The 14,464-nt window shown below is 31.4% G+C and overlaps 1 protein-coding gene across 1 annotated transcript in view; it reads left to right on the forward strand.

The window, feature by feature from the left end:
* The window catches only part of COBLL1 (cordon-bleu WH2 repeat protein like 1), a 69,019-nt gene that overhangs the window by 26,357 nt on the left and 28,198 nt on the right, over positions 1 to 14,464 (forward strand). The window contains exons 4-6 of the mRNA XM_023528474.1: positions 1,584 to 1,874; positions 6,835 to 6,932; positions 7,027 to 7,263. Coding sequence (XP_023384242.1) covers positions 1,584 to 1,874; positions 6,835 to 6,932; positions 7,027 to 7,263 — 626 coding nt within the window. The remainder of the gene's footprint in view (positions 1 to 1,583; positions 1,875 to 6,834; positions 6,933 to 7,026; positions 7,264 to 14,464) is intronic.

Consider the following 14,464-nt stretch of genomic DNA (forward strand, 5'->3'; position numbering starts at 1 on the left):
ATTTCACTGTAGATTTTGATACCATATGGCTAAAATGCTAAGTTGATTTTTCAGTTATTATTTGCAGCTCATTATAAATGAAATAAAAATTGTCTTTCTTGGTCAAATTTGATGTGAACATGGCTATCATGTTTTCCTAGACCACTTTGTTCAGGATTCAGTTGGTCATTGATGTTTGAATTAAGTAGAATTTGGGGAATATTTTGGATTTTATATGCTATAAAGTGATCTATAGAACAGTGTTAGAATCTGACAATTATGAATGATTTGTATTTTAAACTACTTTTTAAAAATATTTTATATTTCAAAGAAGGTTTTAGAATCTTTTAATGAAATTCATTTAAGAATTTATTAAAATAAAAATTTGGCTTTCTTGGTAAGTGATGATTTTAACTTCTTAACTTCTACATTAGTGTTAATTTGAGCTATACTGTGGTTCAGTTTTCTGTAATATATGAATTTTAAGTAAAAATGTTTAACCATAATGATTCTAATATCATAGATTCTTTATAAAATTATTCTTTTTCTATAAGCAATAGAGTTTTAGGGTTTCAAAAAATATTCTTTCATTAGGAACAATATCAACTATTTTTAACTTAAGAAAATATATAAAGGTTTATATATTAAATAATTCATTTACAAATGACTTGAGTACATATATTCTCATATTTTCTTCATGTTCTTATGAAACTTTTTACAAAAAAAGTTAATTCTTTTACAATACTAAAATATATTTGCTTTCTACAAATGTGATTGAGTATTAAATATTAATTGGGATATTGGGCTATCTCAATATGTGTGCTATTTACCCAGATAGAATTTATGTTATATCATAGAGTCATATGCGGTGTTTTAGTTTTATAAATACATGTTAAACTTTGAGGACCTGCAATCTGTACATTTCACTTAGCACGGTCACATGTTTCTAAGTTCTATTTCTATACAGGATTTAATTCAAGTATATTAAAGTGATCAGATGCTTAAGATACTCTTAATAATTTTGAATTAGTAATATCAAATATCTAAATAAGAAATATTTTAATATTTTTACTAATATATTAAAATTAGCCAAAATAATAATAATAGTAACAATAATAGTCACAATAATGTTTATTTATTGATAATTTACAATATGCCAGGCACTATGCTTATCTCTTTATATGGATTATCTTATTTAACTTATTTCAAATGGAAGCTAAAAAATTTTAATATTTTAACTAAGATACTCCTTTTCCATTGAGAAGACTGACAAACTGTTAGAGAAATAAATATTCCTCAACTAAAAGGTAGAACAAAACATGGATAATTCTGTATTATTATATGTGTTTGCCAATTTTAAAGTAAATACTTTAAGGAACAAAACCAAAATATCCATTGTACTAGATAGGAGGCTTTTATGTTTCTTTTTGTATTTAAATCTACCTAATACTTTACTATACAAGGGTTATGAATTTAATCTAGACTATTTAATAAGAATCTACTTTGGATTTAGGAGGTAACAATTAAAAAAAGAATTTTACACTAAAATAGAAAAATTTTGTTTATTGCGTGAATATGTAAGTGTAGATTTCTCATTATTCTAGACATCATTGAGAAAATTTATTTGAGTAAATTGTGGTATAACTGTGGCTTCAATATGTTACAGAAAACTGTGAGAGTTGTGATCAATTTTAAGAAAACGCAGAAGACAATAGTGAGAGTTAGCCCACATGCAATACTTCAAGAACTTACCCCCATTATATGCAGCAAATGTGAGTTCGATCCATTGCATACACTCTTGTTGAAGGATTATCAGTCTCAGGAGCCCCTCGACTTGATGAAATCTCTTAATGAGCTGGGATTAAGAGAGTTATATGCCATGGATATCAGCAGAGGTAAGACTTTTTATTATATTCATTTGACAGGATGCGCATGTATGTATATGTGTATGTTGTGTTTATGTATGGTTCTCAAGTTTAATGGATCCTGTAGACAGAAGTCAATACATTCCATTGGAAATAAGAGAAAACTAAATGTAATAAAATTTAACTTGATTTCAGTTATTGAAATAGGAATGAAAACTTGTCTTTCTTATCATCACATTTTACACTTTTCCATCTACCTATGAATATTTTTTGATAGAATTTAACTTAATTCTTTGCGAGTTTGAGATTTAAACAGAAAAGAAAAATTACATTTAAATTCATTGTTCTAATCAAACATAAATTACTGTAGACTCACCATGATTTTGTCTGAGTCTTAATTATCATCCAAATTAGGAAGTTTCTTGCCACATTTTTGTCTAAAGGTCAGCACCCAAAATCAACTGGCTTATGAATCAGTTTAATTCTCAAAATTTCTAAATAGAAATAGCTTGCAGTATTAATCTCTAGAAATAATTTAATGTATTAAAATTTGGAGATCTTAGATAATGTTGGTTTGCATGATGTCTAATAGATAAATGCAAGCTTATTTATTCAACATGAATCTGTTTTATTAGGAGAAATAAAAGTTTAGCGTAGGAGACAATCACTTATATCCCCTGTGCATAGAGAACTTCAAACTTTATCCTGAGATTTGTGACTTTATGTAAATCTACAGACAACTGTTTCAACCCAGTGGTATTGTGTCCTTGGATAAACATCATCTTTAAGTCAATTTACCCTCTTTTACCCCCTCTTCTGTAGCCACTTCTGTTACTGCCTTCAATAAGTCAACTTTACAAGGTAAGTCATATGAATCGGTAGAAACAAATTATAATATGAAATCTCTATTTCTATTGGGTAAATTGAAAATAAGCTTCTAATTTTACCTGTTTTCTTAACATTACTAATATGTACATTGTGCAAGAGATTTTAACTTAGATAAAATCTTTGTGTTTTATTTCCTGAAAAATAATTTATAAGGCCCTCCTTGATTTCTGAATTTAATACAATAATTACATTTCAATAATTGTTTTAAAATTAATATTATCCTAAGAAAGTGAAGAATATTTTCTTTACTCAGACAAGAAAAAATGATTTGCTAAGATCTTACTGGGTACAAATGCTGATAATTTGGTTGTACCATAGAAAGATCTTAGATTACTTTTGTTTAACAATTATTCATAATAATCGGGGTACATTCATCACAAGAAATTTTTGTAGCCATTAAACTGTGAATATTTTGTAATAACTTGGAAAAATGGCTTATACTAAAATTAGCTTTTAAAGCATTTAAATATGTTTAATACAGTTGTAAAAAAAGTTACATGAAACTTTGAAAGGAAATACATAAAAATTTTTTATAGTGGTTACTTTCGGGTGGTAAGACTATGGGTGACTTTTCATTCTTTTCTTTATTACAGAATTTTATAATGGGAATATATTACTTTTATAGTGAAAATTTTATTAAAAATAGCCAATAATAATAAAATCTGGATGTCTTTGGCCCATTAAAAAAGGATAGGCTTAGATAATTTATTACTGTAATAATTACCATCTTACTAAAAAAAACCCACAATAAACTGTATACATTTTGTGTTATTGAAATCTTTCTTTTCCACTTCCAATTTTCCCGTAGCACAATGAGCCTCTCAATTCCAAGAATTAAGCCCACATAAGTAATAGTATTAGTACCTAGCATTAATACCAGCCTAATCAAAGAAGTTGAAATTTCTTATGATCCTAAAATACGTATTGGTTAATAATTAGAAGGCAAGCATTTTAATTGATACTACATTAGCTGTCAACCTCATTTGACAAGCGGATAAGACAAATAACTTTATCTGTATAGATCTAACCTTTTACTTCTCTGATAATAAAGATATGAGAAAAAGTTGTCTTAGTGATCCTTTCCAGCATCAACATTCTGTTACTTGTACTTGGCTTTTGTTCCTAATTTTTCCATTCTCTACATATACAAACCAAAGCGAATTCCATAATCTTGTTGGCCTCATTTTTAAGATGTTGAATAAATTGATTTCTAATACCCCTTTCAGCCCCCCAAAGATATGGTTTATTTAGTGTATTAAATGTTATGAACATAACCTTAAGACAATGGAATAGGAAAATTTAAGAAAGCTCCTTTTACAATGTCAGAATTTACAAGGTTAATCTAATCACTGTAAACACCATTCCCCTGCCTCTTTAATTTTTGTCTGATATTATCAAAAGGCTTAAAACTTTGCATGCCCTTACTTATAGCCTCTGTTCTGGAAACAAGAAACTACAGCATTTGAGTTGCTAACTAATCTAAAGCCCTTATTTGTCTTAGAGTTTAACTCTGGCTTACAATGCTCCCTGACACAGAGCATTAAGACTTGGAGGTGTAGAGGATGACTGGGTGCCTGAAAATTACTTTACCAAAAATAACTACATCAAATACTCAGATTATATTTATTGCATTGCACCAGCATGTGAATTTTTCATCTAATGTTCTATCTAAATTTAATTATATATCTATATTCAATTAGTGGAGGATTCTATCTTAAAATAAAATAGTAGCATTTCTTTGAAAAATGTCAGAGGTATAATAAACCACCTTTAAATGGAAACCAGTTTCAGTTCTACCATTTAATGACTATGTGTCTTGGTGTAAGTTATTCAAACTCTGGTCACCTAGGTCCTCAGATATGTAATGGGGTGATACCACGCACTTCCATTTCTTTACAACCCCAAACTTAGAAAAAGGGCTCAGACTGAAAACTTATGATATCTACCTCTCAGAGTTTTTCCAAGAAATAAATTAGGCATGTAAAAAAAATCTTTAACTATAATATGCTGTCCATATGTTCATTATTAGTTGTTACCATTGTCAATAAACTTGTACCAAATGCATACTGCTTATTTAAGGTTTGAAGCATCAGATTTATGAAGTTTTATTTTGTGAAATATAGTTTTCCTTTAAAATATTATTAAGACATATTGCATTAATATAGTTATTGGCTTTAACTATCTTTGCTTTCCTGGACTAGCCCTGAATTCGTCATAATTTAATTTTTTAAACATTTATTTTAAGTAAAAATACATTTATCCCTTTGTGCTACTTTAGCTATATCTCATGGGTTTCAATATACAGTACATTGTTTCCTATATTACTGAAATTATGATTTACCATAAACCAGTATGTTTCTTAGTAGAGATGTTTCTGAAATTTACAGAACCTTACTTATCTTTTTAACTTAAATTTTTTTTTTCAATTCATTTCTTTTTATAAACCAGGTCATTTGTCTTATGGAATTTCCCACATTCAGAATGTTGCTAACTGCATCCTGTGATGCCACTTAACATATTTCTTTATAATATTTCTTATAAATTGATTGTTAAATCTAGAATCTTGATCAGATTTGGGTGACATATTTTTGGCAAGACTACTTCATAGGTGGTATTGTGTACTTTCATTAGCAGATATACAAAAACAAGTTATCTTTTTTGATGTTAGCCATAAATAATTATTGCCTATATCTTAGTTAAATAAGAGTTGAAAAATGGTCATAATCTGTTGCAAACATTCCTTTAATTATTAGTCAAGATATTTCTAAAAAAGCAAATTTCCCCATGTTAGCTATTTGTCTATCTGGGTAGGATTCATTCAGAAAAGGCAGGATAAAAGTGTGATTTTTTTTCCACCTTCAACAGTTTTAAAACAATGGTTCCTTAGCATTACACAAAGGTAAAAGATAAGGATCAATTATTTTTTAGTATCACTATGAATGCATGGAATTAAACATATGCAATATGTTTCAGGTTTATCGAGTTGTTCACATGATATCAAAATTGTCTGGATATTTGCCGGTAGAAACCATATGAGATCGGTCTTTGAATTCTTTTAAAATGACCCCAGGAAATTTTGATTGTTTTCTCTCTGATATGCCTAGATATTCTAGCCTTATCTTGTACATACCTTGATATCAACAAAGAATTAACCATTCTTAAGTGATCATAGTTCTTTTTAGTGGGAAATGATAAAGACAATGTGGGCCAGGGTGACCCAGCACTAGTGTATTTGCCATTTTTGTAGGCCCATTCAGTTGACATTAGAAAATACTTTTTGGAAAATGAAGTGTTATATATGAAACCTTGAAGTTTGACATTTGCCATTCTGATTAAAGTGCCATTTCTCAATTTTGGCACTACTGACATTTGGGGTCAGATAATTCTTTGTTGTTGGGGGGCTGCCTTGGACATTGTAGTATGTTTAGCAGCATCACTAGCCTCTACCCAGTAGATACCAGTAACACATTCTCCCCACCCTCCCCCCATGTGTGACAACCAAAACTGTCACCAACATTGTCAAATGTGCTCGGATAGGGGTGGAGGAGGGCAAATTCAGCCCCAGTTGAAAACCACTGGATTAAAGAAATAAAATTTATGAAATAGTTAACAAAGTACTAAATAACTATAATGAATCATGTTTTGGAAAATAAACTATTTCATGATAATTTAGCTCTGAGATAAAGTTATGATTCAAAATAAACAAAGGGACAAACTATATATAGCAATTTCATATCTCATTTAATTCGAGTGCCCTTTTTACTTCAAAATGTTAGTAATAGTGTATAGAAGACAGACTGAGTCACAAAGAATTGAGTTTAAGTTATAGATGTGTCATTTCCTGATTATTGGCTCTGAGTATCTTAGTTTCTCTAAGCTTCACTTTCCTCTGCTGTGAAATAGGAACAGTAATGCTAAATTGACCTGTTGTTTGAGAATTAAATAAGCTATAAGGTGCCTAGCAGAGTTTATGGTTTGTAGTAGACCATAATTAGTAGCTTTTATAATTAGATACATTTTCAAAGGAAAGTAATTGAAAGACCCTTTGTGGGTGAACATACAACCCTTGTACAAAAAGTAAGGTGCTTTTCTTCTATTTTAGAGTCCTGCCAAATATCACAAAACTTAGACATTATGACGGAGAAAGAAAATAAAGGGTTTTTCAGCTTTTTTCAACGCAGTAAGAAAAGGCGGGATCAAGTAAGCATTTTCCTATATATCTAATCTGTTTTTAATTGTGTGTGCTTTTTATCTTGAAATCACATAAAGAATTTGCCTTTTCATTCTTTATTAGACTGCAAGTGCCCCTGCAACCCCTCTAGTAAGTAATAATCGCCCAACTTTTGCGAGGTCCAATACCATTTCCAAAACATACGTTTCAAATACCCTGCCATCGGATGCACCCAAGAAGAGGCGGGCTCCATTGCCTCCAATGCCAGCATCGCAGAGCGTCCCTCAGAACCTTGCTCACATCCAGGAGAGGCCAACTTCTTGTGTAATGAAATCCATGAGCGTGGATGAAACAGATAAGGTGCGTGATTTTGTTTTGTTTTAGGAGTTGGGAGGGGACCGTCTATTTTTCCTCTTACCTAACTCCTCTTTTTCCACATAAGCAACTAAGAAGGTTAGCAACAGTTACTAATATGTAATAAGGTGAATAAATAGTTACTAACAAGATTGGCAGTGAGAAGAGATTCTCTATATATGTACAGTTCTGTGAGGCCATTAAGAATAAATATGTCAATTTTTAAGTAGCTTTTATGTTCAAGCAAATAAATTGTCTATAAACATTAAAGTTATGGTCTACTAAGGTCCACTTTTTTAAACAACACTTTTGTTGTTGTTGTTAACAGCAACACAATCTTTGTGTCACTTTCGTGGTTTTCTAACTAGAGATATATTTTTGACCAGACTCTGAGATTCTCAGGAGGGATATTCTGATGTCTTCCTGGTATATATATAGTCTATCGTTGTTGTTGTTGTTGTTTTTTAAAGAGACTTTTTATATAGGATACATTGCAATTACTTTTATATATTTTATGTTCAAAGCACTGTTCTAGATGTACCTTTTCCCCAAACTTTCTTACTATTGCTTCTCTTTAATACCAGTTTCCTGGAGTATGATATTTTGTGGAAATCCATTTGTAAACTGTTTTCACGCCCATAAAAATCTATACTTACTTTTTTATTCATGCGGATTATAAGTGACATTTTAAGTAAATGTGATTGAACATGAGGCCATATATTTTGTTGCCTGTAATCAGACAAACTATTTAAGTAACTCTGAGAGCAAATTTTATTTTGAGATATTTGAGATAACTGAGAAGTTTTCTTCTATCTAGTTAAATGGTTTGATTTCTCCCTTGGAAGCTTAGTAAATTCAATGCTCAAGTAATTTCACTCTTCCCAACAAACTAATAAACATTTCCGTGTTTTCTTAACTTAAAAAATTATAACTATAGTTTTTAATTATAATTTATACACTATCATATGTGCCTTTAGAAAGTAAATAGCAACTCAAATAAATAAAAATGAACAAAAAATGCCTGAAGTCAGTAGTTACTTGGAAAGTCATCTATTAGGCTGTCTTTTTATTTCAATTAAGATTCTCTTGTCTAATGGTTGTGTTATGAAATCTCATCTTACAAATCAGGAGGATGAATATTCTTTCAAATGATAGAATTATTTGCTAATAGAGTTTTCTCAGGTAACTGCATAGTAGTTGGGGGAAGTGTCACAGAAGACGTGTTTCTTGGGTTCAGTCTTAAAATATGTGTGGGAGTGCATTAGTCAGGCAAGAGGAACCCTATTCAACGATGCAGAATGTGAAGACTATGGCATGCCTGGGTGTGAGCAAGAAACAGAGATTGAAACTGAGTGAGATAAGCAGAGGCCAAGTCAGACTCCCCAAAGACATCATTTTGTGGCTGTAACCCCTTTATATTTCTTCATAGTAAGTCATTTAAGAGATAGCCTTTTCAGGATTGTTTTCTATTTCAAATTACCATGAAACTACATTATAAAAGTATAAGTTATTATACTCTTGGGTAGCTATCAAAGTTTGTCTTTTACTTTATATAGAAATAAATCTTAGCTGCTACTCATAAACCTTTACTCCAGCTCTCCTCGTCCATTCTAGTCCAGTAATCTTCCTTTTTGCTTGGATCCCAGAAAGATCTATGTTGTCTTACTTACAGTCTGCTTCTTAGAATTCTAGACCGTGCTGCCAGTGACCTCATCAAAACCTGTTTTTATTCTTACCCTCTGATCTATGACCAGGTGATGCCCCTACGTTAAGTAATCTTTTTTTTTTAGTATGTTGCCTTTGGCAAACTAGACATCTTTATATAATTTTCTAATTATTCTTTTTCTTTTGATCTGGACATCTGGATAGTCCTTTGATGTATTATTGTTCAGCAGGACTTAGGATTATTTGGCTTTCCCTAGAGAAGCTGAAAAACCATTTTTTAAAATTTATTCATTACAAAAATTCTTAACAGTTAAGCTGTGGTTCTGTTTTTGAGTGTGCATATACACACAAGTGCACACGCATATGTTCATGTGAATGCATGCCTTCCTAGGCATTCATCTCAGCACTTATTTCTTTTCCTCCTTGGCCATATTTGATATAATAGATCACTCCATGGTCTTTATTTTTCCCTCTTCTTTGCTTCTGATTCTCTTTTGATATCTCAGCTCTCTTTTATTTATATTTTTCCTTGATACTACTTCCTTTACCCATCTTCTAAATTTGGAGATACCTGAATCCATGACCTTAGCCTATATTTACTATACTCTTTCAGAGAAAACATCTATTCTTTGTTGAGTTATCAACTGTGATAGTTTGAATAGTGTCTCCCCAAAAGCTATATCCCAGCCCTAACTCCCAGTATCCTGTGAATGGGATCTTATTTAGAAATAGAGTTTTTGCAAATGTGATCAAGTTAAGGATCTAGGGATGAGATCATCCTGGAATTAAGTTGGACTCAAATCCCATGACTGGTGGCCTGATAAGAAGAGGTGACACAGGCACAGAGACACAAAGGAGAAGACCATGTGATAGTGGAGGCAGAGATTGGAGTTTAGCTGCCATGAACCAGAGACTTCAAGGAGTCACCAGAACCTGGAAGAGGCAAAGAAGGATTCTCCTCTAGTGATCTGAATGATTTATTTTGGATATCCTTATGAGTACATAAAGAGCTTCTCCTTTTTAAAGGCACATAATATTTCACTGATAATATAACATGATATGGGATAAGTATCTCATCCTCTAAAGATAAGTGTTAAGATTATATTGTTGTTTAAAGCTTTTAACTTCGTTAATTTTTCCCCTTTTCCTCTCCCCGACCAGAAGGCAGGAATTTTGTTCCCCAGCAAAATTCTGTAACATAGCATGTCTTCAAGAGAATTGATAAATAAATTTTAACCATAGTATTCACACAGCCAGGTATAGTATATATGAGAATATCCGTCACACTAAAATATCACTAAATTTTAGTATTTCATGTATATATATATGATAAATTTTCAGAAGTACTTGGATAACTTAAAAAATTTACTTTTTACATTTGCTTTATAGTAATTGGGCCAGGTAATTCTCAGTAATATATTTCTTAAGCTTTTACAGAAAAGCCAGAATTTTGGCAGGTTGTATTGAAAAGTTAAAGACTAACAACTAAAATGTAGTATACATAATTATATAATGCATATAAATAAAATTGCCCCCTGAATTGAAATTGTTTATGTAGCCAGTTGCAAATATTCAGGAAATTTAGCAGAACTATAAGTTTATGGGTAAATTTTACTTATTTTACTGCTTGCTTGCTTGAAATCTAAAATCAAAGATAGTCATTATCACAATAGACATTTTATATCTATTTTAAAAATTTAGTTTTCAATTTTGAATTTTAAAAGGGCATTATTTTTAATGATTGAAACTAATAGTAGCCTGGAAAAAAATGATAAAATCATTTCCAAATCCATGAGGTATATTGGATACATTCTTATCCTGTAAGGTAAAATAAACCACAAGGGTGCGCTGTTTAACAGAACTACAGCATTCTGATTTTTCTAATTTTTTTTTCCCCAAAGCATCCTTTAAAAAAGTAGAAATATTGGAAATAGTTGCATTACGTTAGAAATAGAAAATGCTTATCTCTTGTGAATGAAATGCCAAAAAGTAGAACTAGAGAGATAAATAACAGTAATGTGCGACAAAGTGATTTGTAATTAGCACAATTTTATTCATTTCGAGTTTTTATTTCATTTTAGTGCTTTTTAAGTAGTCATTGGTTTTATGTTTGCCTTAGGCTTTCGGATAAGTCAGTCTATCTGTAGCTTGGAAAAAATTCTGTCAACACATCTATTTTATACTTGTTGGCTGTCCATATATAATAATTTGCTCTTCTAAGGCACTTTTCAATACTAGCAAATTATGATATTTGGATAGTGATTCTGGAGCTTAAACTGAAAATATTAACATAAAAGGCTGTTGATTTTCTGAGCTAAATTTGGCAACCGATTGTCCAGTTTCCAAAGAGGATTCAGTGCAGATCCATTAGTAAAATAATGTATCCTCGCCTTTTTTGAAACATTTCTACATGGAAAATTATTTTATCCACCTAAAGAGTATATTTTAAAGACATGGTTTACATTGCTAGTGTCCTTTTCATGTCCCTACATTTTTCTGTACTCTCACATGGTTTCAAGCCTTGTGTTATTACCTTACCAAGGTGAATATACTATCTTCTATAGAAATGTTCATTTGGAAAAGAAAAGTACCCAATCAGAAATTTTCTGGCCTTTATATTGTGATGATACAATTTTCAAGGTACTTTCAAATATGTTATCATTTTTATCTTTTCAATACCTGACTGTAGTAAGTATAAGTGTTAGTTTTATCTGGTTTTTTTTTATTATTATTTTTCACTTTTTTATTTTATTTATTTATTTTTTGTTTTTTTTTTTTAGATGAGGCAACCCTTGGTTGACCTAACAGATTGCAAGGACCTTGTCAGTTTACAATTCCTTATTTTTTTATTTTTTACGCCTACAGTCTTCCTAGGTGGTCTCCCATCCAAGTACTAACCAGGCCCAACCTTGCTTAGCTTCTAAAATCAGATGAGATAGGGCTTGTTCAGGGTAGCATGGCTGTAGACTTTTCTTGGTACTTTTTGAGCATTTTCTGAATATGATTCTGCCTAACGATTTGAAATGCCATTTATGTCACAACATATGTTATAGCTGGCTCATGCTGTTATTTACATGAGTCATATTGTGTGCATTATTGTATGACATGTATATAGTTATTTACAGTAAGATTATATGTATATAGTTATTTATATAAGATTGTCATTTATTTCACACATGACAGAAATCAGAAATGTAATGACACTGACTTAAATTGAAAATGACAGAATTCCAGGATTGAAACTAAGTTCAGAAATCCAATTTCTAGAAGCACCATATCTGCTAACCAAGTGTCTGTGAAGAGTACATTTAATAAAATTAGTGGCCAAAGGATGTCTTGGTATTATTAACAAACAAGGCTTTTAAGCCTGTTTTTACATTTGGAAAGAGAGTTGGACAAAAGTTGTGGGTAATCTTGACCCACAGAATTCATAGACCCTTGGGGCGAATTCTTCATTTTTGCACATTTGGTATGTGGCTTTGCTGCTTAATGTTCTGTGTATACATAATAGCAAGCAGCTCCTCTCAGGAAACTGGCATGGGACCTCCTTTTCTTTAGGATATTTACTTTTGGCTGGAAACACAATAAGGGATTATCATGATTGGGATTTTTTTGTTTGTTTCATTTTGCATTCTGCTGCAGACCAACACTCAAATATTGAGAAATTGAAATACTTTGCCATCCAGTATTATGCAAGTGAAATTTAATACTTAGAGTATTACTTTTTTGACCACTGATTTATTTTAAAAAATGTTTGATGTTCATCTTTTACCCAATTTTATCTTTTAATATTTATCATGGTTTACAAGCAGACGAGATGATAAATTGTCATATGTTTATGAAATATACAGCATATATATTTGGTCTTAGTTTCACTTAATGAATTTTAATTCTAGTTTTATGCAGTCATTAAGGTTGTTGTAATAGAGCGTGTAATTGTAATCTTTAGGAAATATCACTCTTTTTAGTTTTTACTCCAGGTTATCACATAACATTTGATTTCCACCTCCACTCTCCACTTATATTTATTATATAGAAAGTGGATCACACACATAATTTTACAATTGCCTAGGAACAGTGGTTGCCATGGCATCTTCAGTTTGATATAAGAGATACAGCTGTCTATACTTCCAAAAATATGACTTGTTTCATTCAGGAGAGAAATGTACCAGCACAGTCTAATATTTAATCTGCCTCCTCTTTTAAGACTTTCCCAGATATAAGATAAACTTTGTCATTGTAGTTTTCATCAGATTTTCAAAGGGTCATAATCACAATAGCAAAAGTAATGACTAATACTTATATAGTACTTGCTAATGTTCCAGACAAGCCTCTAAGCAAAGTGCTCACAAAAATCCTCTGAGCCATTCCTTTTTAGGTTTCTGCCAGTTTTACCTCTAACCTAAATGTAAAGAACTGTGTTCATTCTTAAGTTGTTAAACTTTAAAGAACAGTACTATTCAGAGAACAATAGTTATTTATGGAATTAATATGGGTTTCTCTTCCTTATACTATACAAAAGTTGTGCCTCTTTAAATTGCATACTGAGTTAATTTTAATATAAGGTCATTGGAAATAATCAGTATTAAGGAGTCGTTCTTAAGACGTTCTTCTAATATGAAGTTTATTTAGTCTTTCTACCACTAGTGTTTGGAATCTCATGGGAGAGACGTGTCTTTCTCTGGTAAGCAGCGTGTATTAACAGAGGCCAGGGCAGAGAGAAGCAGGACTGTTCCTGGAGCCACAGCGATAATAAGATAATGCCTGTCATACAGCCTTAACTCTCTGGGATGACCAGTTTGTTCCCTTGCTTGCTACTTTACTCTGGTAGAGGCATTAAACTCAGCTAACCTGTAGATGTTTTTTTAACCCTGCCCCCGGACAGCTCTTTGTCTCCATCATGATGACAATAGAGAACCATGGTTACTACCATCTTCTGTCCTTTTGACTTAATCCTGAGCTCTACTCAGGTTCATCTTGTCTTTTTGTTTTATACAAGATGTACTACTGAATTCGGCCCTCATATTTGGGCATTTAAAAAAACGTTGTAAGTAAGGGATTGCCACACTAATAAGACTTGGTTATATGCTATCTCAAAGTATTATAGGATTGATAAAATGAAGGCACAGATTGCCTCAGGAAGAGAAATATAAAAACCTTGGAAGGGTATAATACAGGTTCTAAAATTTGTGTACTATTTTTTTGTGATATGAATGGAGAATGCCTGAAAGAAAATAGGTGTGACAAAAGCAGTCTTAACCTGGCTTGAGAGATAGTCTTGGATTCTACTAATAGATCTATTAAATTCTTTGTCATCATTTTCTCGTTGTGTTCTTCGTCTTCTACCTGGAACCAGCCATTGAACTTTTTTATGGCTTGGGTTTCTCCTCTATAGAATAAGGTTTTGTAATTAAATTTCCTGAAGTCTCTTTCAACTCTAGTATGATAAAATTATTTTATTCTTTTATTATCTTTTAAAAGCAACCTTTAACAGACGAAAGTGCTTTGTTGCATACACCTTTGGTTTGGTCAGCATTGAACA

The sequence above is a fragment of the Pteropus vampyrus genome, unplaced genomic scaffold (assembly GCF_000151845.1).
Source record: "Pteropus vampyrus isolate Shadow unplaced genomic scaffold, Pvam_2.0 Scaffold2, whole genome shotgun sequence".
NCBI lineage: Eukaryota > Metazoa > Chordata > Mammalia > Chiroptera > Pteropodidae > Pteropus > Pteropus vampyrus.